The sequence below is a fragment of the Syngnathus scovelli genome, chromosome 21 (genome assembly GCF_024217435.2).
Source record: "Syngnathus scovelli strain Florida chromosome 21, RoL_Ssco_1.2, whole genome shotgun sequence".
Lineage (NCBI taxonomy): Eukaryota > Metazoa > Chordata > Actinopteri > Syngnathiformes > Syngnathidae > Syngnathus > Syngnathus scovelli.
The window spans coordinates 3390133-3414125 of record NC_090867.1 but is presented as its reverse complement, the minus strand read 5'-3'; the positions used below and the strand labels follow the sequence as shown (position 1 = coordinate 3414125).

Here is a 23993-nt window from a genome sequence, read left to right as displayed (position 1 = left end):
GAGCGGTTGTGTGTGCGTGGGCCTGACTGAACGTGTGTCTGTGGGCGTGCACGTTGCACAAATTTGTGTTTAGAGTGAAAGTAGACGTTGCTCTGCATGAATTATGAATGCGTTTACATAAGACCAAAGGAGGGATGCAATCATCCTCATCTTGAGCGTTTGTGTGTTTTGTGTGTGCTTTTTTTGTCTTTTGCATGTGTTGCTCTAAGTATTTCTGTATGTATGCGTGTTAGTGTGTGCGTGCAGGAGCGGAGCGACCTGGTGGCCAGGGGAGGGCGTGACCACCCCACATTATGCTTTCGTGAAATAGAAACACAAAGTTTGGGCAGTGTTGCATTTATGAAGAATAAAGAGACTTGGGTGATTTGGATGACGATTATGAGAATTGGGGGTGGGGGTCAAAGTTTGTCTTTGAATGTGTGTGTCTGTTTGAGTGTTGTGTGTGTGTGTGTGTGTGTGTGTGTGCGCACATGTGTGTCAGCGCATGCGCGTGAATGCCCCTCAGCAGCCCCTCACCCCTCCCCCTCAGTATTACCGAGCAAGATGGCGTTCTCGCAAGCAGCACCGTGGACAGCGCCAGTAGCCTCCCCCTCCTCCCCCTTCTCCTTCCCGGCCTCAACAGACCACTGAAGCCTGCATCTGATTCCCCCCCCCCCTTCATCTGACCCCCCCACCTTCGGGGGAATGTCTTGCTCTCTGGAACCTTCCTGGCCACTTTGAAGCTTTCTCCTTTCAGGAGAAGTCAATCCACAACTGGCCGGGCTCGGTTCGGAAATGATGAAGCTGAAGATGAGGAAGGAGTGAAGATGAAGATGAGGATGAAGATGGGGAAGATGCTGCTGGCGCTGATGTGCGCCACACTTTGGATGCACGCCGACGCCATTGGCCCAGGTGAGCCAAACATTCCAGCACTGCGATTCCGTTTAGGGATTTGTGTGTGTGTGTGTGTGTGTGTGTGTGTGTGTGTGTGTGTGTGTGTGTGTGTGTGTGTGTGTGTGTGTGTGTGTGTGTGTGTGTGTGTGTGTGTGTGTGTGTGTGTGCGCACGTGAGCGACTCCTTGCTGTCACACTGGCAGAGCTTCGTTAGGCTCATTAATCATAAATTGTCTTCATCAGCAGCTAATCGCATCTGGTGATGACGCAACAATCTAGTGCGGAGGTTACCATGGCAACCGAAGCTCCAGCTTCTGGCTATCGAAGCAGAAAAACATTTCTAATTTTAGCATCTTGTCAGGCCTGATGTCTGTTTGTCAAAAGAAAGGAAAATATAACCATGACACAAAAATATTGTGATTTTGATTTTAAAACTGAAATTGACGTTATAATGTGACGTAAGCATCAAAATGTTGTCGGCTCGACACGGGGAGACTCTATTGTCGTTTTCAGAATGTTTGCACTAAATTATGGATTATTATGAGCAAACTAATTTCAGTGGACGAAGGAAGCCCTAATGGCCACAATGGGGAAAAACATCCATCCATCCATTTTCTGAACCGCTTAGTCCCCACGGGGGTCGCGGGCGTGCTGGAGCCTATCCCAGCCGTCATCGGGCAGTAGGCGGGGGACACCCTGAACTGGTTGCCAGCCAATCGCAGGGCACACAGAGACAGACAACCAATCGCACTCACACTCACACCTAGGGACAATTTGGAGTCTTCAATCGGCCTACCAAGCATGTTTTTGGAATGTGGGAGGAAACCGGAGTGCCCGGAGAAAACCCACGCGGGCCCGGGGAGAACATGCAAACTCCACACAGGGAGGGCCGGAGGTGGAATCGAACCCGCACCCTCCTAACTGTGAGGCGGACGTGCTACCCAGTGCGCCACCAAGCCGCTTGGGGAAAAACAGCTCGAGTCAAATCAATTGCTTTTCAAAAGACCAGGTCTTCTTAAAATATCACATTTGCACAGTTTGTTGACATTATAAGCATCCTGATGACAACTCTGTGCAGTCAGTACTCGCTCGAGTCCATGCAAAATCCTTTAGCCTAGCCTAGCCTTATTTAGCACAGTCTACGTCGGTCTGAATCCACGAGCGAGGCAGAGTTTGTGCAAAGTTGTAACGTTGGGCCACAAGCAGAAGCCCCAAGGAAAGAGCACCTTGTTTCCATGGCAACTGCATCTTTCATATTTCGCTCGGACGGGCGCCGAATGCTCCAAGAACATTCCCGCCTCGACGGGAAGACGACAAAGTGAATAAAGCGCATTGTGCCTGAGCAAGCACCGCAGCGCAAAAAGTGCACGCACAACTCTTATGTAACACACACACACAGACACACTGCGAATGCACACACTCAACACACACATGCGCGATTTGTCCTGATTCTCGTGTGGTGTCCCATACGGCAGGTGTGGGCGAGTGGGCGGAGCCAACGTGGGTGTCGGTGGCGTTGGTGTGGGCGTCCGCTGTGGTGGGCCTGCTCTTCGTCCTGCTGGCCTGCCTGTGCTGCAAGAAGACCCGCGGGGCCAGATTCGAGGTCAGCTCACGGGCGCATACACACATACACACAGTCAAGGGGCACGAATTCACCAAGTCACCAATGCGCTGCATTGTGTCTGCACGTCTTTGTGACAGCTGTCAATCACATCACTACGACCACAACTGGACACTGTGTGTGTGTGTGTGTGTGTGTGTGTGTGTGTGTGTGTGTGTGTGTGTGTGTGTGTGTGTGTGTGTGTGTGTGTGTGTGTGTGCGTGTGTGTGTGTGTGTATGCATGTGTGAACTGTGCTAGTGATGTCACCAGCACAGTATGTGAACTCCCCCCATCCCTCGTCCTTTTCCCCATTTTTTTTTCTCCCCGAGGGAGGGGGACGACCCCCGACCTCTTGGCTCCGCCTTCTTCCGCCCTCACATCCTTCCCAGCCTTCCTCTCACGCTCTGCTGTCCTCTTCATCTTCAGCTAACTCATTCTCCTCGCTGGGCTCGAACAGTGGACGTCACCCACAGCGTGTGTGCGTGTGTGCGTGTGTGCGTGAGTGCGTGTGTGGTCACCTGCGTCAGGTAAGTGTCCTTGCAGCACCACAACCTTCTTCAGTTGGCTTTGTTGCACTTTATGGCTGCTTGTGTTTTTATCCTGTTGTGTGTGTGTATGCGCACAAGTGCATGTGATCTTCTGTGCAGGTGGACTAAATAAATGCACGTAGACGAGCTCTTGCACACATTCACGGACACACACGCTTCCACCCTGGTTTATGTGAAAAGTAGATGTGGGGAGAGAGGGAGTGCAGGAGGAAGAGTGCATGTTGAGTGGAGGGGGGGGTGAATGTGTGGGTGTATGTTTGAGGGTCACCAGAGGAAGCACAAGAAAGAAGGGTGGGGATGAGTGTATGTCTGTGTGTGTTTCTGTTTCGGGGGTGTTGCCAGGTCACATTCCTGAGCTCTTGTGGGACCTGGCCGAGTTTTCCCGCAACTTGCTAACCGCTTTGCAATTGGACGCTGCAGTGAACCCAAGGAGCTACACCCCCCCTCTCCTGTCGGCACAACATATTCAAGCCACAGTGGAACTTGTGATGCATGCGTTGTCGTTTCAGGAGTTCCGCAACGTTGCAGATGGCGAGGGCTACCACACGCTGGCGTCCACGCCGCTCTCACAGGCCCGCCCGGACGTGTACGTCCTGCCACTCGCCAGGCGGGCGGTGGCGCCGGCAGGTGAGTCCCAACACGGGTCGACGCAAACCAATTTCCCAAGCACTTCAGCCAAAACGGGCTAGTGGGCAGCCCGTCCTAATTGCATCGCTGGGTCCATTTATACGGCAGTGCCGCTAGTGCATCCCGTTAACGACTTCCCGGCTGGCGAGCCGATGAGGCCGGATGGAAGCGGCTTAGAGCACCGACGCCAGTATTGATTAGGGGCACCCGCAAACACAACAACAACAAGCAGACAGAAATCCACGCACGCGTGCACGCAACATGTTTGTGTTTGGGCTCCAGGACAATAACGGGCGGTAACTGGTGCCAAGTGGTGCCAAAAGGGTGAGAAGACGTGGGCGGCTGTCAGGAATGAGCAGCGTGGGGGGAGATGACGCCACGTCCAGTATGAACACTGGCTGGCCTGTGTGCAATTCTTGGGGAAGGGTGTGTGTTTGTGTGTTTGCGTGGGGTCACACCACAAAGGCCCGTTTGTCTGCGCCCCCACCCACAATGAAAGAAGGATAGACGAGAACGAGCCGGAGCGAGTTTCTGCTCGAGTTTCTTTGAGCGGATGTCGTTTGACTCTCGCGTGGACCGCCGTTCTCTGTCCTCACAGCACAGCACCCGAAATGGTCCAACCTGAGTCGCCAGAGTCTGCTCTACCTGAAAGAGATCGGTAACGGCTGGTTCGGCAAGGTAAGAGCCAGCTGGCCGGCGCTTGCAAAACCTTCCAAAAAGTGTTCCACCCCTTTGCCATTCTCATCATGTCGTGTTTTGAGTGTTTGCAAGCAGATAACATCTTCTTCTCGCCATCCTTGTTTTCCATACTCATCAACATCCGCGTTATCTTCACGACTGGGTATGTGTGCCCCCGACCCCCCCCATTCCAAACTGCCTTGTGTCAACCCACGTGTCCGTGTGTCCTCCTGCTGCATTGGTGTCCACGTGTCCGTGTGGCAGGTTCTTCTGGGGGAGGTGAATGAGAACCTGAGGAGTAGTCAGGTGGTGGTCAAGGAGCTGAAGGCCAGCGCCAGTCTAGAGGATCAGATGCACTTCCTGGAGGAAGTGCGCCCCTACCGGTACACCCGCCTCTGCCCCTTTTTGACGGTCGGCGCCGAATGACGCCTATCTTCCCGGTACTCAGTGTGCTGCAGCACTCGGCTCTGCTGCGGTGTCTGGCTCAGTGCACTGACGTCTCGCCCTTCCTGCTGGTCATGGAGTTGTGCCCGCTGGTGAGTGGCAAGCATGCTTGTTCTTGCCGGAGCAACGCTGCCCCCGGTGCCCGGCCACGGGATGTGATAGTGCCTTGCGTTGCCAGGGCGACGTAAAGGCGTACTTGAGGAGCAGTGTGCACGCCGACGGCGTCCCCGAGCCGCTACTCCTCCAGAGGATGGCCTGCGACATCACTTCCGGACTCAAACACTTGCACGCGCACAACTTCACTCACAGGTAGCGCTAGCGAGCGCGGGCCTCCGTGGCAGATGTCGGAAAAGGCCGCTTCCCGCAACAACATCCTGGTGCTGCCCGAGTGTTGCTCAAAGACTCCAGCATCAGTGATTTTGTTGCAGGCGGCGGACCCTCGGCGCCAGACGGTGGGTCCGCTCGTGTCTTTTGTTCTCCCAGAGTAGAAAGACTATGCACCATTTTGTGACATGCCCACACAGCGACCTGGCTTTGAGGAACTGCCTGCTGACTGCCGACGTCACCGTGAAGATCGGCGACTACGGCTTGTCACACACCAAGTACAAGGTGGACGCTGCACGAATCTAAGGCGGTCCCCCCCCCCCCCCATATTGACTCTGCCTCGTTGTCAGGACGACTACATGATCACGGCCGAGCAGACGTACGTGCCGCTTCGCTGGATGGCTCCAGAGCTGCTGGACGACGTGCACGGAAACCTGCTGGTGGCTGAGCAGACCCGACCGAGTAACATCTGGTAAGCGCCACCGCCATCCCTAGACGGCGCAATGGGCCAGACTCAACCCAGGAGTTGGCTTGCTTCTGGACCGTCAGGTCTCTAGGAGTGACCATCTGGGAGCTGCTGGAGCTGGGAAAGCAACCCTACGGCCATTACTCTGACCGCCAAGTTCTGTCTCACGCCGTGAGGGAGCAGAAGCTGCGGCTGGCCAAGCCCGCTCTCCGAGTTCCTCTGGCCGAACGCTGGTGAGATGCAAAGCACACTCTAGATCCGGCTTTCCCTGCTCTCATCACTTGCCGGCTGACTTTCAGGTACGAGGTGATGCAGTTCTGCTGGCTCCCGCCCGATCAGAGGCCCACCGCCGAGGAAGTTCACCTGCTCTTGAGCTACCTGTGCGCTAAGGGGGCCAGTGAGGCCGAGGAAGATTTCGAGAGTCGCTGGAACTCCATGCGGCCCGGCGGCCGTGGCGGCAGCGCTCGCGAGCAGCCCTCATCCGCTTTCCCGTCCGCTTTCTCGTCCTTCCCTCTGCTTCAGCAGTTCTCATCCGCTGACGGCTACCACTCGGAATCCGGGGATGACGTTCTGACCATCACCGAGACTAGCCACGGCCTGAACTTTGAGTACCGTTGGGAGCGGGCCAGGGCGGAAGAGTCCCAGAGGGGCGCCGAGTCCTCGAGCACACTCAGCAGCCGTGAAGCTTTTTACCCTCCGGCGGTCTGCCGCTTGGAGAGCTTCCACCTCCGAGCTTCTCCCCTTTACGCTCCAGGCGTGCTTCCCGTCTTCAGCGCCCACAGCCCGTCGCTCAACAGCGAATTCTATGTCCGCATCGAAGAGTCGGCAGACTGCGGCCTGGAGCCGGCCGACTGCTCCGTGTGCTCCTACAGCCCGGACTTCCGGAGCGGCGGGAGCTTCCTCAGCGTGAGCGCTGACTCGGGCGGCTGCGTGGCCTGTCCGTCGCTGGCCGAGGCGGGCGGCAGCTACTGGTCGGCGGATATCCGCAATGTCTACGACTCCAATGACTCCAGTCCCGCCATCTCCCTCAGCACCACGGAGGGTCAGCCCCTCTTGGGCCAGGCGTGCGACGACAGCCCGCTGCGAGCCTGGGAGTCCAGTCACTACGTGTCTTACAAAGACCGGGATGGAGGTTACTATTATGAACACTCCCCACCCGTGGACTTTGAGTGTTATCTGATGGGAGGAGAGCTGGCCACTGAGCAGCTTCAAGAAAGTTGGGGGTCGAGGAGCCTTCGCCGGGCCTTGGGCGAGCTGGAGAACCCGGTGGGAGTGCCCCCCTCCCTGGACAGTCCGCCCCAACAGGTCTACGGAGACCCGTACATGGACCTGGACACCGGTCACTCCTCCATCATCGCCAAGACGGTGACCGGAGGCTACTACGACATGATGGGCTCCTTGCGGAAGACCATGCCGAGTCACGGCGGGCGCGGCTCGGTCGCCATTAACACGGAGACGGAGAGGGCAATCTTCGTGGGGCCCCTCGCCAGCCATTCGGGGGAGGATGATGACCAAGACGAGAGCCACGCGTGCAACACGTGGCCTTCCAAACAGCGTCGCCCCCAAAGACGAGCCAGTCGGAGCCGCAGACGAGAAACCTACGTGGACTTTGACTACGGCATGCCGAGCGCCGGCGTGGACCACTGCTGGACAGCTCCGCATTACCGGAGCCTGCCCAAGACTTTCACCTACCCGGAAGCCCACTGGGCCAAAGACGACAGCGGCCGCGTGAGTCGACACCCCCTCTCGGTGTCTCCGGAGCGCTATGACGCTTCCGTATACTCATGCCACCAGAGCGCCGCCTACGCAGTGCTGCCGAGGGACTGTTGCCACACGCACTTTGTCGATCCACTCGCGGGCTTGATGGTGAGTAATAACAGCCGTCGCGACAAAGTCACAGACAACCCGAGCGGTGACGAGATGATCAACCTCTCACCGGCGCCGGGAGGTCCGGTCGTGTCCAAAGCCGCCCCGATCAAGGAGCCACCGTACGCGGCGCTCAGAGCGAAAGACGTTATCAAGCGAGATGTCGTCACACAACATCCTCCGGTGACCAAGCCCCACGTGGAAGCCTTGAGCCAAAGTCCGCCGCCGCCCGCAGAGAGCAAGCACGTGCCAGCGCACGTGACGGAACTGCAGTCAGAGAGCAGTCAAGCGGGAGATAGCGGTTTGGACCGAGGCGGCTCCAGCGTCAGCCTGACGGATATCCCTGACAACCAAGACGATGACAGCATTGATGACATCACCGACGTCACTTCGGAGATCTTTGCCGAGGAGTCCACCGAGCCGAACGCTTCCCCTGCCTTCGAGTCGCAGGGAGGAACAGCGGATTCGTTGGAGTCAGTCCCCAGGTCTCATGAGGGCTCCGGGCCCCGCCCTTCCTGTTACCCCAAAGCCACGGACAGCGGCTACGACACGGAAAATAATGAAAGTCCCGAGTTTGTCCCGAAAGAACCTCACGAAGCCAAAGAGCAAGACGTGCCTCGGCCAGCTGTCCACACCGTCGGGAAGGAGGAGCAACGCCCTGCGGGTGCCCTGAAGGAGGAAGCATCTCCTCAAGAGCCGCCACCGGCCTTCTCGCCGCTCAGTCAGGAAACGCCGTACAGGGACTCGGCCTACTTCTCTGACTATGAGAACGAACGGCAGGTGGGGAACGAACAGGAGGGAGCGCGTCAAAGCCTGGGCGGTTGTGTCGATGAAGACCGGCTCGCACCGAGGGACACCGCGGTGGGCCCGACGGAAGACGACTCGTTGGATGGTGCGACGACAGAAGGGGGCCTGGACGAGTGGCCCTCCCACGAGGAAAGCTCATCTCTTGAAGACTGGGCAGCAGAGGTGGTGGGAGCCATGGAGGAGGCTCTCCATGCCCTGAACGAAGAGCCCGAGTCCACGGCCGCGTTCCAGAAAGAAGGAGGAAGGTGTGGGCCGCTCAAGGACAAAGCTTTAGGGCCCGAGATGCCGCATGGCTTACCCAAAGACGAGGTGGCCTTGCAGCAGGCGGCCAATTCCAGAAGGTCATCAGAAGACCGAGGAACTGGGAACGAGGCGGATGGCGGCTCGGACGGCGGCTCGGACGGTGGCTCGGACGGCGGCTCAGACGGCAGCTCAGATGACAGCGACGAGTCGGACGAGGAGCCGCGCGCCTCGGGCGTCCCGGAAGAGGAAAGTGAGGATGAGTGGCAGCCGGTGCCCATTGTGATCAGCGACGACAGCCGCGCCCACACGCTGAGAGGCCTCCTTAAGACGCCCGCTGTGATTGAGCTCCACCGGGAGCTGCTGGCCAACAAGAGGACCGTGTCCTTCTTTGATGACGTCACCGTCTATCTCTTCGATCAGGTGAGCGGCGGCCGGCCACACTTTGATTCCGTAATACAACTTCCAGGTTCAGCCTGGAGACTTGCTCATGTGTACGTCATCTCCTCCCACTTTAGGAGAGTCCCACCAAGGAGCTGAGCGCACACGGGTTCCCTTTGGCTGCAGAGGGCTCGGCCACCAAATGGCCCGAGAGGCTCGTCATGTCGGACGACTCCTCGGATGGAAACATCTCTGAAGAAAGTGAGCGTGTCCGTCCCAAGCCGAGCGGGAGGTTTTGGTACTCAGCCGCTCAGCCGGGCTTGTTTGTTGTGCACGTCAGGCGCGGGCTTCGAGTGGGAGGACGACTTCCCCCTGCTGCCTCTGCCGACATCCTCGGCGACCGCCGCCGCCGATGACTCGCCGTCCCGCGCCACCGCTGAACCCTTGGAGAGCAAGTCGGCGGCTGGCTTCTCTCGCTTCACCGTGTCTCCCTCCAGCACGTCCCGCTTCTCCATCACACACATCTCTGACTCGGACATGGACTCTGTGGGAGGTGAGGACGGGTGGCTCGCCATACGCGCGCCTCCATCAAGGAAACAGACAAACAAAACAATTGTCTATTTGCGTTTGCTTGGCAGGAAGCAGCGAGGACGGCGACAAAGAGTGAAGGATGCACATTCGCCAGCGTTTTTAACGTTTTTCGCTCAAGGAAACGTCCACTTGATGAAGAATAAGACGGGTTCTACGCATTGAGACTTGAGAAGGTGCAAGGCGACCTTTCTGAGATGATGAAATGGAAGAGAGACAGACGTTTTGAGATTCATCAACTACGTGCATGTTTGAAAACGACGACAAAAGGCACACAAATTTTTCTCACGGCGGAATCCGACAAGGCCTTCGAGGTCGTTGCTTGGACGTGATATTTATGCTTATTTATTTGTACAATCAACTCTCCTTCTCCTGGCTCGTGTTCAAAGTGTATGGCACCCACGTTTGAACAATGTCTAGGAAGAATCCGGTGCTCTGGATGAAAAAAAGGGCAACGCGTCGTCCTGTACACACATGTAAGGCCACCCCTGCTAGTTGAAGTGTTGCACAACAATAATACAAGTATGGGATCCAATTCAGGGGGGGGGGGCAACATTTACCTGCGTGTTTGTATTTATTTCACTTTGATTTGTGCAGGTAAGGCACTTGAGAACAAGCTAACAATATCAACATTGAGCAATAGCAAGACAACGATTTCTTCATGTCTTGGATTGAATTAGCCAAACATCCATCCATCCATCTTCTTCCGCTTATCCGGGGTCGGGTAGCGGGGGCAGCAGCTTCAGGAGGGACTCCCAGACTTCCCTCTCCCCAGCCACTTCATCCAGCTCATCCCAGGGGATCCCAAGGCGTTCCCAGGCCAGCTGAGAGACATAGTCTCTCCAGCGCGTCCTGGGTCGTCCCCGGGGTCTCCTACTGGTGGGACATGCCCGGAACACCTCCCCAGGGAGGCGTCCAGGAGGCATCGTGATGAGATGCCCGAGCCACCTCATCTGGCTCCTCTCAACGTAGAGGAGTAGCGACTCTACTCCGAGTCTCTCCCGGATGACCAAGCTTCTCACCCTATCTCTAAGGGAGAGCCCGGACATCCTGTGGAGAAAACTCATTTCGACCGCTTGTATCCGGGATCTCGTTCTTTCTGTCACGACCCATAGCTCGTGACCATAGGTGAGGGTAGGAGCGTAAATCGACCGGTAAATTGAGAGTTTTGCCTTTTGGCTCAGCTCTCTCTTTACCACGACGGACCGGTACAGAGTCCGCATTACTGCCGACGCTGCACCGATCCACCTGTCGATCTCGCGCTCCATCCTCCCCTCACTCGTGAACAAGACCCCAAGATACTTAAACTCCTCCACTTGGGGCAGGATCTCATCCCCGATCCGGAGGAGGGCATTCCACCCTTTTCCGATCGAGGACCATGGACTCGGATTTGGAGGTGCTGACCACCCCTGAATTAGCCAAACAATTATTGTTTTAACACACTTTCATTCTTGTGCATTCAATCATCTGATTAAATAGTTGAAGTTATAACTAACATAAACCAATTTAGCATTTTTAAATTCATTGGAGTAAGTGGCCACTTCATTACATTAAGAGATCAAAATATAGGAAATCATAATTTGATTATTAAAATGAACCGATTTTAAAGTATTTTTTCAATTGTTGTTTTTATATTTGTTTTGATTTCACTTGTATTTCTTTTGGAATTTGGAAGTTTTGTTCCGCCGTACACACGTCACAGTGCCGTGAATCCCTTTGGCCGCTAGAGGGCAGCGTGAGCTCTCGTGCTCTTTCTGTTCCTTTGTAGCCCGGAGAAAAGAAGAAGAAGCAGCGAACGCGGAAGCACGAACGCAACGGACGTGCTCCTCTTAAGCTGTCAACAACACGCTGTACGTTTGGACACTCGAGTCAACTCCGGCGATCCGTTTCAAATTAGTTTTGGCTTGTTGATGTTTTAGTCTGGATGTTTGTTTTGTGGCTTTGTGCCATCTCAGGGAGTCATTTTGTGAGCGCGGACAGCCCGGAAGGTCAACCTAATGCTACTGCTAGCTAATGCTAACGTTAACGAGAACAGCGCTAACTACTTTGGCTTTTTGCAAGCGGAGAATAACTGCGGAAGAAATACAAAGAAAACGCCGGATGCATTTTCGAACAACTAGATTTATCCAAAGAAATATGCAGGAAAAAGACAGATAAATACAAAGATGGCTAGCAAGGTGCACGGAAACTTATGTGCTCATTGCTGAAAACGAGATGTTCTTCATTCGTTCCGTGAGAGACATGCAATGATCCAAACAGAGCTGGACACGAAGTCCATAATGTGTCTGCTGACAATGAACGTCATTATGTCGAGCGCCGCAACAATTTTGACAATGATTAACGATGGATGTTTTACCAAAATCTAAGGGATGTTACTGACCAAACGTGTTGCATCATGTTGAGATGGCCTTTTGACCTTGAGTGGAATGTGCGTTTCAGGCAGTTTGCGGCGTGAGAATCTGGCCGGCGGGATGGTGCTGAGGGAGCTTCCGGTGGAGCACGCCACGCGGCCTCTGGGCAGGAACGAGGTGGTGGGGCTCCTGTTCCGCCTGACCATCTTTGGCGCAATCACCTACTTCACCGTCAAGTGGATGGTGGACGCCATCGACCCCACGCGCAAGCAGAAGATGGAAGCGCAGAAACAAGTCAGTTGATGCTTTCTGGCCACCCGTACGTAATGGCTCCAGTAGCTTTGGCCGTGTGTATTGACCATGTGCCTCTGCACTACTTTTGCCAGGCGGAGAAACTGATGCGGCAGATCGGCGTCAAAGATGTCAAGCTGTCCGAGTACGAGATGAGCATCGCCGCCCACTTGGTGGACCCCCTCAGCATGCAGGTCGGCATGCACGCACCCACAAACCAAAAGAAAGGCAAACGGTGTGACGTCATCGTCGCGTCGGCCTTTTTATGCAGATGTCGTGGCGCGACATCGGCGGTCTAGACGAGGTCATTGCCGAGCTGCAGGAGACCGTCATCATGCCCATCCAAAAGCGACATCTCTTCCAAGCCTCCAGGCTGCTGCAGCCCCCCAAAGGTCAGAGGTTGTCTTCACAGTGGCTGTCCTCTTTGTCCTCCTTCTCACCGGCGATCACACCAACAGGGGTCCTGCTGTACGGGCCGCCCGGGTGCGGAAAGACGCTGATCGCCAAGGCGACAGCAAAGGAGGCGGGCTTCCGCTTCATCAACCTGCAGCCCAGCACGCTGACGGACAAGTGGTACGGCGAGTCGCAGAAGCTGGCCGCCGCTGTCTTCTCCCTGGCCGTCAAACTGCAACCTGCTGTCATCTTCATTGACGAGATAGGTGAGGCGCTCACGGGTGCCGTTGGACCTTACTCTTAAGAATGAATGAATTTTGCATCCAAGCGGTCCAATTTCCATAAACACGTACAATTGCAGAAGAAACGTCTTTCTGAGCAGCATTATTTTTTTTATCAAGATATCCTAATATGTCGCGGGCGTTTGTTGGCAGACTCGTTCCTGAGGAATCGCTCAAGCTCTGACCACGAGGCCACGGCCATGATGAAGGCGCAGTTCATGAGTCTGTGGGACGGCCTGGACACGGACCACCGCTGTCAGGTGAGGCTGCGGCCGACTGCTGGCCCACCCCAGCGAGCTTCGTCCCTCTGTAAACACGCACGCCACTCTCTTCAGGTGATCGTGATGGGCGCCACCAACCGACCTCAAGATCTGGACTCGGCCATTTTGAGGAGGATGCCCACCAGGTTCCACATCAACCAGCCGGTACGCGCGCGCAACCTCACGCTGTGGCTGTCACATTTGCAGCGTGCCCACTCGCTCATCTCTTGTCTTTTCTGCATTCCGTAGAGTTTGCATCAACGGGAGCAAATCCTCAAACTCATCCTGGAAAACGAGAGCGTAAGTTCACGTCTCGTCTGAGTACCGCTTGGCGCTCCGTGTTCCTTCCTCCTGTGCTTCCGCTATTCTTTTCTTTGTCCCACAGGTGGACGAGTCGGTGGAGCTTTTAGAGATCGCCAAGGAAACGGAGGGTTTCTCCGGCAGTGACCTTCGGGAAATGTGCCGCGACAGCGCCCTGCTGTGCGTTCGAGACTATGTGCATACTCGCGGCGGCGACGACGGGTGAGTGACGCCTCTTCTGCAATGTCGCCCCGGACGCCGTTACCATTTGGCTCTTTGTGCTTTTCAGCCCGTCAGAGGATTGCATCCGTCCCATTCACGCGTCTGATCTTCAGAAGGCCATTGCCAAGATGAAGAAATCCAAGATGGCCGGGAGTCATGGTGCCCTGCTACACGCTGCTCTGGATTGAACGCCAACCACGATGGCCCCTCCTAAACCTCCGTGACGTCACCTCTCCGATTTCCACCCGGTCGGCGTGTTCAATGTTCCCGTGCCAAGATTTCTGATCGCCAAACATGTTTATGATCAGTCCACCAAATTTACATTGAAAAGTTCTTTCCCTAAAATGACTAAACTGTCAAAACAGTTTCTTGCATTTCTATAATTGGTGTCTGGTAAGTGCAAATGGAAACAAACAACTGAAAAAACACTTCAGAAATGCTCATTTGTTAAACTTTTGGTATTTCAAATTCTTTGACTTGTGTTTATTTGTTTTTCTAAAATTGTAATTTATTTCTGCTGTCGTTGATTTTTTATTGAAATGCCCCTTTATTCGGTTTTGTCCCTCATGGTCGCTCATTCGTTTTCTTTTGGTTATGGTCTGGATGACTCCTACTGGTCAAACTGTGTATAGCTGATGAAGTTGAAGTTGAAAAACTATGTTAGAAATACCCATTGTGTTGATATGTTGTGGAGTTTAATTCAATTTAAAATAAATCTGTGGGTGAAAGTTTCATTTACTCTTTGAAAAGTGTATCTTTTACAAACAAAAGAAATTACACTTCGGAACAAATTACAACAAATTAACGTTTCAGAAAACAAATGACCAAACCGAAAATGGAATGTACCATTTCGTTGATGGACAGGAAGAAACTGGAAATGACAGCGTTGTTCCAAAAGTACGAGTAGGTGGCGGTAATGCAGTAATGCACATAAACGCCGAAGAAGAATACGGCTGTGCCGTTTTATGATTGGTCCTGGTCCTTTGCTTCCACTTTCAAAAGTAGAGCGCGGACGACGAGCGAGAGAGCTGCGGGATTGTCGTAAACTCGCCAAAAGTGAGTTTCTTGGAAAACAGCCACACGTTGAACAAGGGTTATACATTGCGTCGAACGTGTTGCGTGCGCAGACATGGTGGCCCTGAGTGGTCGTGAGTTTGTTAGCCGTGGCTAATACTAACAACAGTCGCTTATGTTTGGCAACAAGAGTGCTTCTCTCAGTGCGTCAAAACAACAAACTGGGCGAGGTGCATCTCAGATTCATGATCTAATCTGTTGGTGATCCATTTGAGCTTTGATGTGTTCACTGGAGCGGGCGGACGCGCATTTGGGCCCAGGTGATGGAGTCATGTTTTGCTGGCGGCAAATTGGAGAGGGTCGGCCCTGTGGAGGTGGACGACATCAAGCAAGACCTCCTGGATGAATTCTCTGCTCTGCCAAAGCAGGTGACGATCCTTCTCGTCGTTGTCGCTGCCGCCGTGGCAAAATCTTCCAGCAGCTCAAAATGAAAATTGGATCTGTGGTCAACCGGTGCAACGCACAACGTGATAATTCATTTAGCAGGTCGTGTGCGTCGTTCCTCAGGATGAAGCCAAGAGCCGGTCGGAGAACCTGCTGGTCTACCTGAGGGTTCGACCTTTGACAGGAGCAGAGAGCGGACGGTCACAGGTAACCGGCACACCTCCACAAACGCGGCCAACGGGTTGAGTGCGTCTGAGCACCGAGTTGTGTTGCAAACGTGCTCAGGACTGCGTGGTCATCGAGGGACCTCACACTGTGGTCCTCAAAGCTCCCAGATGCGGGCAGTCCAACAGACAGGCTGACAAGGTCCCTCCACAAACTGCTCAGAGGTTCACCTTCACCCAGGTAAACACGCACGCTTTGCCCTCTTTGATGACTCGTGAAATGATGTCACTTCCTTTCAGGTGTTTGGCCCGGATGCCAGTCAGAGGAAAGTGTTTGAAGGATCTGTTCGTGGTTTGGTGCGAGATGTTCTGCACGGAGAAAACTGTCTGCTGTTCACGTACGGGGTCACCAACGCCGGGAAGACCTTTACCTTCCTCGGTCAGCGTGCGACAAAGCTGTTCATCTGTCCGCCCATCTGCCCGCCCACCCGTCCAACTGGCCCTTTGCACGTTTTCAGGTCCGGAACACGACGGCGGCCTGCTGCCACGCTGCCTCTGGTTGCTCTTCAACAGCGTAGAAGGTCATCTGCATGCCGGCTGCCATCTGAAGCCTCACCGCTGCCGAGACTTCAGCCGACTGAGTCCGAAGCAGCAGAAAGCCGAGAGTACCGCCAAGCTGAGTCTGCTGAGGACCGTCCGAGAGGTCTTGTCCCAAAACGTCTTCAGATTGGTCCCATGAGCTGAAGTTTTTCAACCGTCGTCTTCTCTCCTTTGTCTCTGCAGAATGACAAAAGCACCTCCTCTGGCAGATCAACTTTTCTTGAAGGTTGCTCACTCTTCTTGCTTGTTGCATATTTATGATGTTTGCTAACGCTGCGTGCATGTCTTTGTGTCATGCATCTGCATCAGCCTCGTCTCTGAGCTCCGACTGCAGCGTCGCCAGCGTATCGGAGAGCGACAGGTTGCCTCTGGACGTCCCGCCCCGCCTTCACTTTTCTGTCTGGGTTTCCTTCTGTGAGATTTACAAGGACAACATTCACGACCTTCTGGAGCAGGTAGCGATGGAAATGTGCCGCCGGAACGGCTGTTGGACTCACGGGAGCATGCGTTCAGGTCCCAGGAGGACAGGTCAAGAGGACGACGCTGCGTCTGTCTCAGGATGTCAAAGGAAATCCCTTCATCAAAGGTAACCCCGCACACAACCACTCGGGGTGCCTCGATGGTCCTGATCTCAGCAAAAGGCTGTCCGCCATCTTGTTATTATTTGTTGTTTAATGTGCAATGCAACTCTATTCTTTCCACGCGTAGACCTGAAGTGGGTCCAGGTGAGCAGCTCCGAGGAAGCCTTGAAAGTGGTGAAGATCGGCAAGAGGAACCAAAGCTTGGCCTCCACCAGACTCAACCAGCAATCCAGCAGGAGGTGACATCCCCCTTCCCCCTCCCTCTTTTATTCTTCTCACCGCGTTTTCTTTGCGCAGCCACAGCATCTTCTCCATTAGGATCCTGCGGGTGGACGCCGCCGCCGTCCCCAGGTTCCTTGGCGTCAGTGAGTGAGTGTCGCCGCTGCATCTTGGCCCGCCCCCAGCACGCCATACTCACCAGCTGCCGCTTTTGCACGCGCAGGCTGGTGTTGTGCGACCTGGCCGGCTCGGAGCGATGCTCGCGCACACGCAACACGGGCGAGCGCCTGAAAGAAGCGGGGAACATCAACAGCTCACTCCTGGCGCTCGGCAAGTGCATCAGCGCCATGAGGATCAAGCAGAACGCAAAGTATGCTGCATGTCTGCCACACGAGAGCAGTTTGTCACCACTCGCAACTTGCAATTATTATTTTTTTTTATGAATTTTTTGTGAGCAGGTTCCCACATCACGTTCCCTTCAGGGAGTCCAAGCTGACCCACTTCCTTCAGTTCTTCTTCTGCGGCGCCGGCAAGGTGTCCATGGTCGTCAACATCAACCAGGAGTCATCCTGCGTCGACGAGACGCTCAACGTCCTCAAGTTCTCCGCTCTGGCGCAGAAGGTGCGAGCCTTGAAAACGTCAACTCCAAAACTGGTGGTCCTCACGCAGTGAACTTTTTTTCTCCAGGTGGTGGTGTTGAACCCGAGACCCGCCGGCCCGGACGACGCCTCGCTCAGGTCGGCCATGGAAGTGTCGGTCCTCATCAACGAGGCCGACTGGCGCCGCAACGCGCTGGAGCGCGGCCGCCCACACTCCGCAATTGTTTGGGAGACAACGCTGGAGGACGTGATGGAGGACAATGCTGAGGAAGAGAGCGACGTGGGAGCAGGAGAGGACGACGACGGGGAGGAAACCACACAGGAGGAAGGCGACGAGGTAGAGCGCGTTGTTTTATCGGTGGTTGCAAAATTGCTTTGATGCGACGGCACCTAACCTCGGCCCGCTGGCTTGGACAGGGGCGGCCGGACGGGGAGGCGACCTTTGGCTTGGCTGAGGAGGCTCGAATCAGAGAAGAAGTGTGTGCCGAGTTCATGGAGATCTTCAAGCAGATGGAGAAGGACTTCAGGTGAGCCCAGGGAGCGCCCGCCCAGTCCCGCCATGCCGCCAATGTGACCTTGTGGCGCTTTGATCAGCGAGCGTCTGAAGAATGAGCGAGAGATCCTTGAGGAGCGAGCAGACAGGAGGCTGGAGATCCTCAAGAGCTTCCTCAGACGGAGCACCCAGGTGAGTGCACGTGCTGCACGTACAACATGGCCAGACACCAACTGACGTGGCGCTGTGCCACCAAGGAGGAGGAGGAAGAAGGGCAGGCGAGGAGGGCGTGGCTTCTGGAGGGATACCACAGCTTGATCTCGCCGCAAGTGCTGCTGGCCAATCGGGTGAGGGCTTTTACCGTTATCTTCCTTTCTTTTCTTTCTGTTTTTCTGTTTTTGTTTCACTCTTACCTTTCTCCTCCTTTTTCTATTTCCGTGGCCGCTTTGCTCAGGAGGGGGTCAACCGCGAAGACGGGCGGGAGGACCAAGAGGACGACAACACGGGAAAGACGGGCAAGTTGCGGAAGGACGTCTGGACGAGAACGGCGCCGGCGTCGGTCCTGTGCAATGATGTCACTTCCTCCCCGCAGCCAAGGAGGGCGAGTGCAGCAAGTCGGCATCGGTGCGGCGATCTCGTCGACTGACGCGAGGCAACCAAATGTTCGTCGACCAAATCTCTGAGTTGCAGGTACAGGTAAGAAAGAAAAAGGCTTTTTCTTTTTCTTCCCCTCTCCTCCTGCTCTTTTTCCCGTCTTTTCCCTTTGTGTGTTTTCCTTTGGTTGGCAACAGGTCACCTCCCTGGAACGGGACTTGCAACAGGAAAGGGAGCGCGCGGCGGCTGCCGAGGACCAACTGACCACGGCAGGGACCCGCCTGCGGCGCCTCAAGGGCCGACGGGACGCCGAAGTCGAGGTTATTGTCGGCCGACATGCGCTCGTCCGTGCCCGGACTTTATCTCACCGACTGTTGCCGCAGGAGGGCAAAGGCCAGAGCGACTTCCACGCCAACATGGCCCGACTACGCGAGGAGTGCCTGTCGGCCATGGAGACCTGCGCCCAGCAATCCAAAGTCATCCGGGAAGTAACGCAAGAAAAGATGCGCTGGTATTGACCACTGTGGGTCTTCCAAAAAATCGGAAGGCAACGGAGCGCCGTGCCAAACACGAGCACTCGCTCGGTGGCTGCTTGTTGATCCGCTTTTGTCTTTCCGCAGTGACAAGAAGTGTTTGCAGCTCACCGAGGAACTGGCCAATCAGAAAGCGGAATACGAGCACCGGCTGCAGGAGCTGATGGCGGAGCTTGAACGACGAAGAACGATGGAGGAGGAAGGTGAGCGACGGCAAGGTGAGTGCGTGCCCGTGCCATCTTCCAGCATCTCCGAGTGCTCCGGCGCCCGCTAAATCACCACGCCCACCAGAACCGAAGTGTGTCGAGGTCCCGGTGCGGCGGTGTCAGGAGAAGTTAGCACAGAAAGAGAACAAGAAGCCCAAGGAGAGCCCGGCGCCTAGGAGGCTGCCGCTGGTGGAGGAGCTGAAGGAGGAAATCCAGAATGTACGAGTGGTGAGGAAAAGGACAAACTGCCAAGTGGAGGTGAGAAAATGCAGCGCTTTTGCCAACGCCAACTTGAGCCTGATTGTTTGAGTGCGTGCGTTCAGGGTTTGGCGTTGAGCGATAACAAGCGAGTAAACGTGAGGACAGTTGTTAGGGTTTTCCAGCAGGTGAGAGACGCGCTGCAATTTGGGAGGATTACAAAGTCGCTCCGAAACATTATCTTCTTCTCCTCTTCCTCGTTGGTAGGAGGTGCCGTTCTCCTCCAGCCAGTCCAGCCCGTGTCCGCCCTCAGCACCGCCATCACCATCCATCCCGAGCGGCGCGGGTGAGTGACTCTTTGAGCGTTGCCAGCAGGGAGCGCCTCCTCTCACACGCACATTCATTTGTGGCTCACAGCTCAAAGCCTCTGTGGACGCCCTGTCGCCATGGCAACCCAAGCCAAGCGAGGCCGCAGGAAGCTTTACAGCAAGGAAGCGGCCCTGATGCTTACTGTCTCGCAGGACTCGGTCAGTGTGCGCGCCCCGCCGCGTGCGTCGACCTTTGCCCCCCCCTCCCCTCCCCCTGCTTGACACGTGTTTACGTGTTCAGGCGCCGCTGCTCGAGGAACCGAAGGAAAAGGAAAGCGATCACGTGATCATCATGCGGCGGCTGCGTTCCCGCAAGTGATGGTGGATGCTTGAGATGTTGTCACACTGTTGTTGTTGTTGTTGTTGTTGTTTGAAAAGCAAATAAATAAAAAACTCATCCAATAAGCTTGCACAGTTTTGAGAGCAGATTTGTCGCGGTCGCTTTTGAAAAAGATGCCGCTCATCCAAGAAGGAAGAGCAAATATGTGGTAAATATTTACGATGCAATTTGCTTGTAAACGCAAAGCCTCTTTGCTTTATCACCCGCGTGTGTGAACTTTGCTTCAGAAGCGTTCGATAACGGCGCCAAAGGTCCGTCGTTGACCGAGCCTCCCTCCATTCACGCGCGACTTGCGCTCCTCTTGACTGTCGTCGTCGTCTCCTCTTGTTTGCTTTTACAATTTGTGTGTCCTTTTTGTAGAGACTTGCAAGCGAAAGCTAGCCGTGTTATTTTTCTGTTCCAGTTTGCAGACAAGATGGCCGCCAGGAAGCGTTTCACACTTTCCGCTCTGGAGGTGACGCTGACCGTCCTCTTTGTGGTCATGACGACCGTCAGCGTCACTCTGATCATCATGACGGCCACACGCAGCGCGACCACCTGTGAGGACGCGCCGACGTGCCGACGACGGCACTGCGGCCTTCTGTCAACATTTGTGTGCGTGTGCCAGGTCTTGGCCCGACTCCGGACCCGAAGCCGTCTTACCTGATCGGAGTGGGACGCGCCGATTGCACCGGACCCCCAGCTGAACTTCCTCTGGTCGATTGACTCTCTACGTCGGCGACACTGGCCGAGGTTCCTCAGGCCGTGCATGGCTCATGCGCGTGCGTGTGTGTGTGTGTCTGTGCGCGTGTAGATGGGCTACGCCAACCCTCAACAGACAGCTGCGGGAATTCACACCCGTTTGTTCAGTCGCGCCTTCATCATCGACGACGGTCGCCGCCGAGTCCTCTTTGTCACGGTGGACGTGGGAATGATCTCGCAGAGGCTCAGGTTGGAGGTAAGCATGCAGCCGAGCTGGTGCGGCTTCCTCGGCATGATGTCACGTCCATCCCATGAGCAGGTCCTGAAGGTCCTGCAAGCCAAATACGGCAACCAGTATCGGCAGGACAACATGGTGCTGAGCGGCACGCACACGCACTCGGGCCCGGCCGGGTACTTTCAGTACACGCTTTTCATGATCAGCAGCAAAGGTTACCTCAAGTCATCCGTGCAGCCGCTCGTCAAAGGCATCGTCAAGGTCCGTCTGCACTTGAACCATTGCGGCGATCAAAGTCAGCGTATTCATTCACGCTCTGTTCCAGAGTGTCGAGCGAGCCCACAGCACGCTGCGGCCGGGACGGATCTACAAGAATCGAGGACGCGTGGATGCCAGCAGTGTCAACCGAAGCCCTCATTCTTACCGCAACAACCCGCAGGAGGAGCAAAACAGGTCAGCGTGCCCGGCGAGTCATCGGGCCGGCGGCCGTCACCGACTCCCACGCCCCTCCGTTTAGGTATGACGACAACGTGGACAAAGACATGGTGCTTCTCAAGTTTACCGATCTGGACGGGGATGGCATCGGCGCGCTTGGGTAAACTTAGCGATATGGGAGCCGGGCTGGGCGGGCCCGCTCTAACTCCGGCTTCCCTGCAGCTGGTTCGCGGTGCACGCGGTCAGCATGAAGACCACCAATCGTCTGGTGAGCAGCGACAACATGGGCTATGCTGCCTACCTGATGGAGAAGCACAAGAACCCTGCCGCGCTCCCCGGACAGGTAGGTGACTGACGCCAACTCAACAACTTTGATCTCCTGAGTCGGGCCCTAAACCTGTCTGTGTGCATGTGTGTGTCTCTCAGGCAGCTTTTGTGGCTGCTTTCTCCTCCAGTAACCTCGGTGACGTGAGTCCGAACATTGAAGGTCCTCACTGCGTCAACTCCGGACTGGCCTGTGACTACTTGAACAGCTCGTGTCCTGACGGAGGGGTAAACGCGCACGCATCCACGCACCCACACACAGGCGACAGGAAGTATGTGTACGTTTCAGACAAAGGAGTGCCAAGCGTTTGGACCCGGGGAAGACATGTTTGACAGCACCAGTATCATCGCCCATAACATCTTCACGAAGGCCAAGGTGTCTGGTCGTGCGGACGTGAGAGTGCAATAATGTTGAGTATCTAGTTGCAGCCTGTGCGTGTGCGTCCGCAGGAACTTTACGCCAGCGCGGTGGACCAAGTGACAGGCCCGGTTCATTCGGCTCATCAGTGGGTCAACATGACAGACGTCACGATCGACATCAATGCTACGCACGCGGTCAGCGCGCACGCCTGGCGCACACACGCTGGCTCGCACTATGTCTCATTTTGCTCCTGCATTGTGCAGGTGAAGACGTGCAAGCCAGCGCTGGGTCACAGTTTTGCTGCAGGAACCACAGATGGAGGAGGAGACCTCAACTTCACCCAAGGTTCTACATGGACCTTGACATATGTTTGGACACTGCATGTTTACTTGTTGCACATCGTAGGTGCGGTGGAGGGCGACCCGTTTTGGGACGGCATCCGAGACGCCCTGCTGGGTGAGCCATCCAACCAAACGCAGGAATGTCACTGGCCCAAGCCCATCCTGTTCAGCACCGGAGAGGTGAGCGCACCTCTGCCCGCTTTCCCACAAATGCAAAACAAATGCTCAACGAGCTGCCTGCCTGCGTGTAGATGAACTGGCCGTTGCCGTGGCACCCAGAAATTGTTGATGTGCAGATCTTCACTGTTGGATCTCTAGCAGTTGTCGCTGTTCCTGGAGAGATGACGTAACACACACACACACACACACACTCATACATTGTGATGCAATGCATGACCATGATGACGATGTGTGCACGTGTGTGACAGCACCATGGCGGGCAGAAGGCTCAGAGAAGCTGTTAAGCAGGTCAGTGTACACACACGCACACACACACACACACACAGTTTGTGTATCACTGTTTGCTACGCACGTGTGCGTCAGGAGCTTCAGCGAGGCGAGGCCTTCTCAGACGCAGACGTGGTGATCGCCGGTCTGAGCAACGTGTACACGCACTACATCAGCACCTACGAGGAGTACCAGGTATACACACATGCACGCACGACAGATGATAACAATGATAGAGGCACCTTGTCTAGGTTCAGAGGTACGAGGGCGCATCCACCATCTACGGCCCGCACACACTCAGCGCCTACATCCTGAAATTCAGCCACTTGGCATGCGCCATCGCTCAGGTAAGACCAGCACAGAAGAGCACCTTTGCCACGGCGGCAGCAGGCTGACCAAGTCGTGATGGCATCACGCAGGACCGAGTTGGCACGCTTGCCCCGGGTCCGCCTCCTCCGTTCTTCCAGAAGAATCTTTTCAACCTGCTACCCGCAGCGACACTTGACAGGAAACCGGACAACAGCAGCTTTGGAGATGTCCTGGAAGAGGTCCTCCCTGTCTACAGACGGGTAGGAGACACGCACGCACGCCATGGCTCAAGGCTACTCTTAATGGTGGGTGGGCTTTGGGTTCAAGGGCGACGTGGTGTCCGTCACCTTTGTGGCAGGAAATCCCCGACACTCAGGAGACGTGGTGAGGAAGCTCTCGTTCTTTCTGCTCGGTGTGCCTCCCTTGCCTGCCTGCTTCTGTTTCTGCGTCTGACTTTGAGCTCATTCCCGCTCCCGTCGCATATCAGAGGGATCGAAGCTTCGTCGCGGTGGAGATGCAGGATGACGCAGACGCTGGCGCAGACAGATGGACGTTGGTCCATACCGACGCCTCGTGGGAGACCAGGTACGTGCGCACGCAGGCACGAGTCGGCGGGGAAGAGGCTGACCCGACGCCGTCCGCAGGTTCTTCTGGCTGAAAGGCTCAGAGCGGCGGAGCAACGCCACGGTGGAGTGGCGCATCCCGGCCGACGCCCCTGCCGCTTCCTACAGGATCAAACACTTTGGCCACTACAAGAGCATGAAAGGCCTGCGACCGCTCATCACACCCTACCAGGGCACGTCCCGCGTCTTTCGGGTCATCGACAGCTTCTACTCCGAGTGATAGCCGCTTGTGACTTGCTGCTCCTTTGCGCCAATAAAATTCTGTTGAAAAGGCCTTCACCTGTTGATATTTTGTTGTCGTCTTGCAAAAGATGAGTGGCACATAAAGGAGTCAGAAGTTCAAA

The 23993-nt window shown here is 55.4% G+C and overlaps 4 protein-coding genes across 15 annotated transcripts; all 4 read left to right on the top strand.

Moving 5' to 3' along the window:
* Nucleotides 1-525: 525 nt before the first annotated feature.
* aatkb (apoptosis-associated tyrosine kinase b) lies at nt 526-11053 on the top strand. 5 transcript variants are annotated; one of them, XM_049758603.2, is made up of 14 exons: nt 526-891; nt 2348-2475; nt 3531-3648; nt 4247-4326; nt 4591-4709; nt 4775-4862; nt 4949-5079; nt 5295-5379; nt 5445-5566; nt 5644-5793; nt 5860-8896; nt 8992-9115; nt 9195-9407; nt 9493-11053. In XM_049758603.2, exons 1-14 carry the CDS (start codon nt 807-809, stop codon nt 9519-9521), a joined length of 4509 nt encoding a protein of 1502 aa, XP_049614560.1. In that variant the 5' UTR covers nt 526-806; the 3' UTR covers nt 9522-11053. The 5 variants fall into 5 exon arrangements, with proteins under 5 accessions (XP_049614560.1, XP_049614559.1, XP_049614558.1 ...); XM_049758602.1 differs by lacking the exons at nt 526-891; nt 2348-2475 and adding an exon at nt 2509-3000; XM_049758601.2 differs by lacking the exons at nt 526-891; nt 2348-2475 and having other exon boundaries at nt 3025-3648; nt 4606-4709.
* Nucleotides 11054-11144: 91 nt separating this feature from the next.
* atad1b (ATPase family AAA domain containing 1b) lies at nt 11145-14274 on the top strand. Its single transcript, XM_049758707.2, has 10 exons — nt 11145-11292; nt 11882-12087; nt 12180-12278; nt 12356-12476; nt 12543-12743; nt 12912-13018; nt 13094-13183; nt 13268-13318; nt 13404-13540; nt 13608-14274. The coding sequence occupies exons 2-10, from the start codon at nt 11914-11916 to the stop codon at nt 13726-13728; spliced, it is 1101 nt and encodes a 366-aa protein (XP_049614664.1). The 5' UTR covers nt 11145-11292; nt 11882-11913; the 3' UTR covers nt 13729-14274.
* Nucleotides 14275-14451: 177 nt separating this feature from the next.
* Nucleotides 14452-19959, top strand: LOC125991094 (kinesin-like protein KIF20A). 8 transcript variants are annotated; one of them, XM_049758643.1, is made up of 27 exons: nt 14452-14596; nt 14875-14982; nt 15122-15205; nt 15284-15403; nt 15463-15601; nt 15681-15865; nt 15946-15988; nt 16072-16217; nt 16276-16348; nt 16471-16582; nt 16641-16712; nt 16786-16932; nt 17021-17183; nt 17250-17498; nt 17579-17688; nt 17756-17846; nt 17912-18001; nt 18109-18169; nt 18247-18350; nt 18446-18568; nt 18632-18759; nt 18869-18999; nt 19073-19245; nt 19311-19373; nt 19453-19531; nt 19603-19712; nt 19795-19959. In XM_049758643.1, exons 2-27 carry the CDS (start codon nt 14878-14880, stop codon nt 19870-19872), a joined length of 2979 nt encoding a protein of 992 aa, XP_049614600.1. In that variant the 5' UTR covers nt 14452-14596; nt 14875-14877; the 3' UTR covers nt 19873-19959. The 8 variants fall into 8 exon arrangements, with proteins under 8 accessions (XP_049614600.1, XP_049614597.1, XP_049614598.1 ...); XM_049758640.1 differs by having other exon boundaries at nt 15101-15205; XM_049758641.1 differs by having other exon boundaries at nt 15098-15205; nt 17915-18001.
* A 178-nt stretch (nt 19960-20137) lies between these two features.
* Nucleotides 20138-23926, top strand: asah2 (N-acylsphingosine amidohydrolase 2). Its single transcript, XM_049758659.2, has 20 exons — nt 20138-20432; nt 20501-20589; nt 20687-20830; nt 20894-21070; nt 21135-21262; nt 21327-21404; nt 21467-21587; nt 21671-21796; nt 21858-21944; nt 22019-22123; nt 22193-22274; nt 22335-22450; nt 22522-22616; nt 22699-22738; nt 22814-22912; nt 22969-23064; nt 23137-23286; nt 23354-23410; nt 23514-23611; nt 23671-23926. Exons 1-20 carry the CDS (start codon nt 20309-20311, stop codon nt 23867-23869), a joined length of 2211 nt encoding a protein of 736 aa, XP_049614616.1. The 5' UTR covers nt 20138-20308; the 3' UTR covers nt 23870-23926.
* The last annotated feature ends 67 nt before the right edge of the window (nt 23927-23993 follow it).

Bases quoted from the DNA above. Each gene is read 5' to 3' on its own strand.
- LOC125991094 (XM_049758637.1), top strand. From the start codon at position 14,878: ATGGAGTCATGTTTTGCTGGCGGCAAATTGGAGAGGGTCGGCCCTGTG. The intron at 16,218-16,275 runs GTAGCGATGGAA...GCATGCGTTCAG, and splicing joins TTCACGACCTTCTGGAGCAG to GTCCCAGGAGGACAGGTCAA. The intron at 19,713-19,794 runs GTCAGTGTGCGC...TTACGTGTTCAG, and splicing joins TTACTGTCTCGCAGGACTCG to GCGCCGCTGCTCGAGGAACC.
- aatkb (XM_049758599.2), top strand. From the start codon at position 3,240: ATGTTGAGTGGAGGGGGGGGTGAATGTGTGGGTGTATGTTTGAGGGTC. The intron at 4,327-4,590 runs GTAAGAGCCAGC...TCCGTGTGGCAG, and splicing joins GTAACGGCTGGTTCGGCAAG to GTTCTTCTGGGGGAGGTGAA. The intron at 9,116-9,194 runs GTGAGCGTGTCC...TGTGCACGTCAG, and splicing joins TGGAAACATCTCTGAAGAAA to GCGCGGGCTTCGAGTGGGAG.
- asah2 (XM_049758659.2), top strand. From the start codon at position 20,309: ATGGCCGCCAGGAAGCGTTTCACACTTTCCGCTCTGGAGGTGACGCTG. The intron at 20,590-20,686 runs GTCGATTGACTC...GTGCGCGTGTAG, and splicing joins CCCCAGCTGAACTTCCTCTG to ATGGGCTACGCCAACCCTCA. The intron at 21,945-22,018 runs GTGTCTGGTCGT...GTGCGTCCGCAG, and splicing joins ACATCTTCACGAAGGCCAAG to GAACTTTACGCCAGCGCGGT.
- atad1b (XM_049758707.2), top strand. From the start codon at position 11,914: ATGGTGCTGAGGGAGCTTCCGGTGGAGCACGCCACGCGGCCTCTGGGC. The intron at 12,279-12,355 runs GTCGGCATGCAC...CTTTTTATGCAG, and splicing joins TGGACCCCCTCAGCATGCAG to ATGTCGTGGCGCGACATCGG. The intron at 13,319-13,403 runs GTAAGTTCACGT...TTTGTCCCACAG, and splicing joins TCATCCTGGAAAACGAGAGC to GTGGACGAGTCGGTGGAGCT.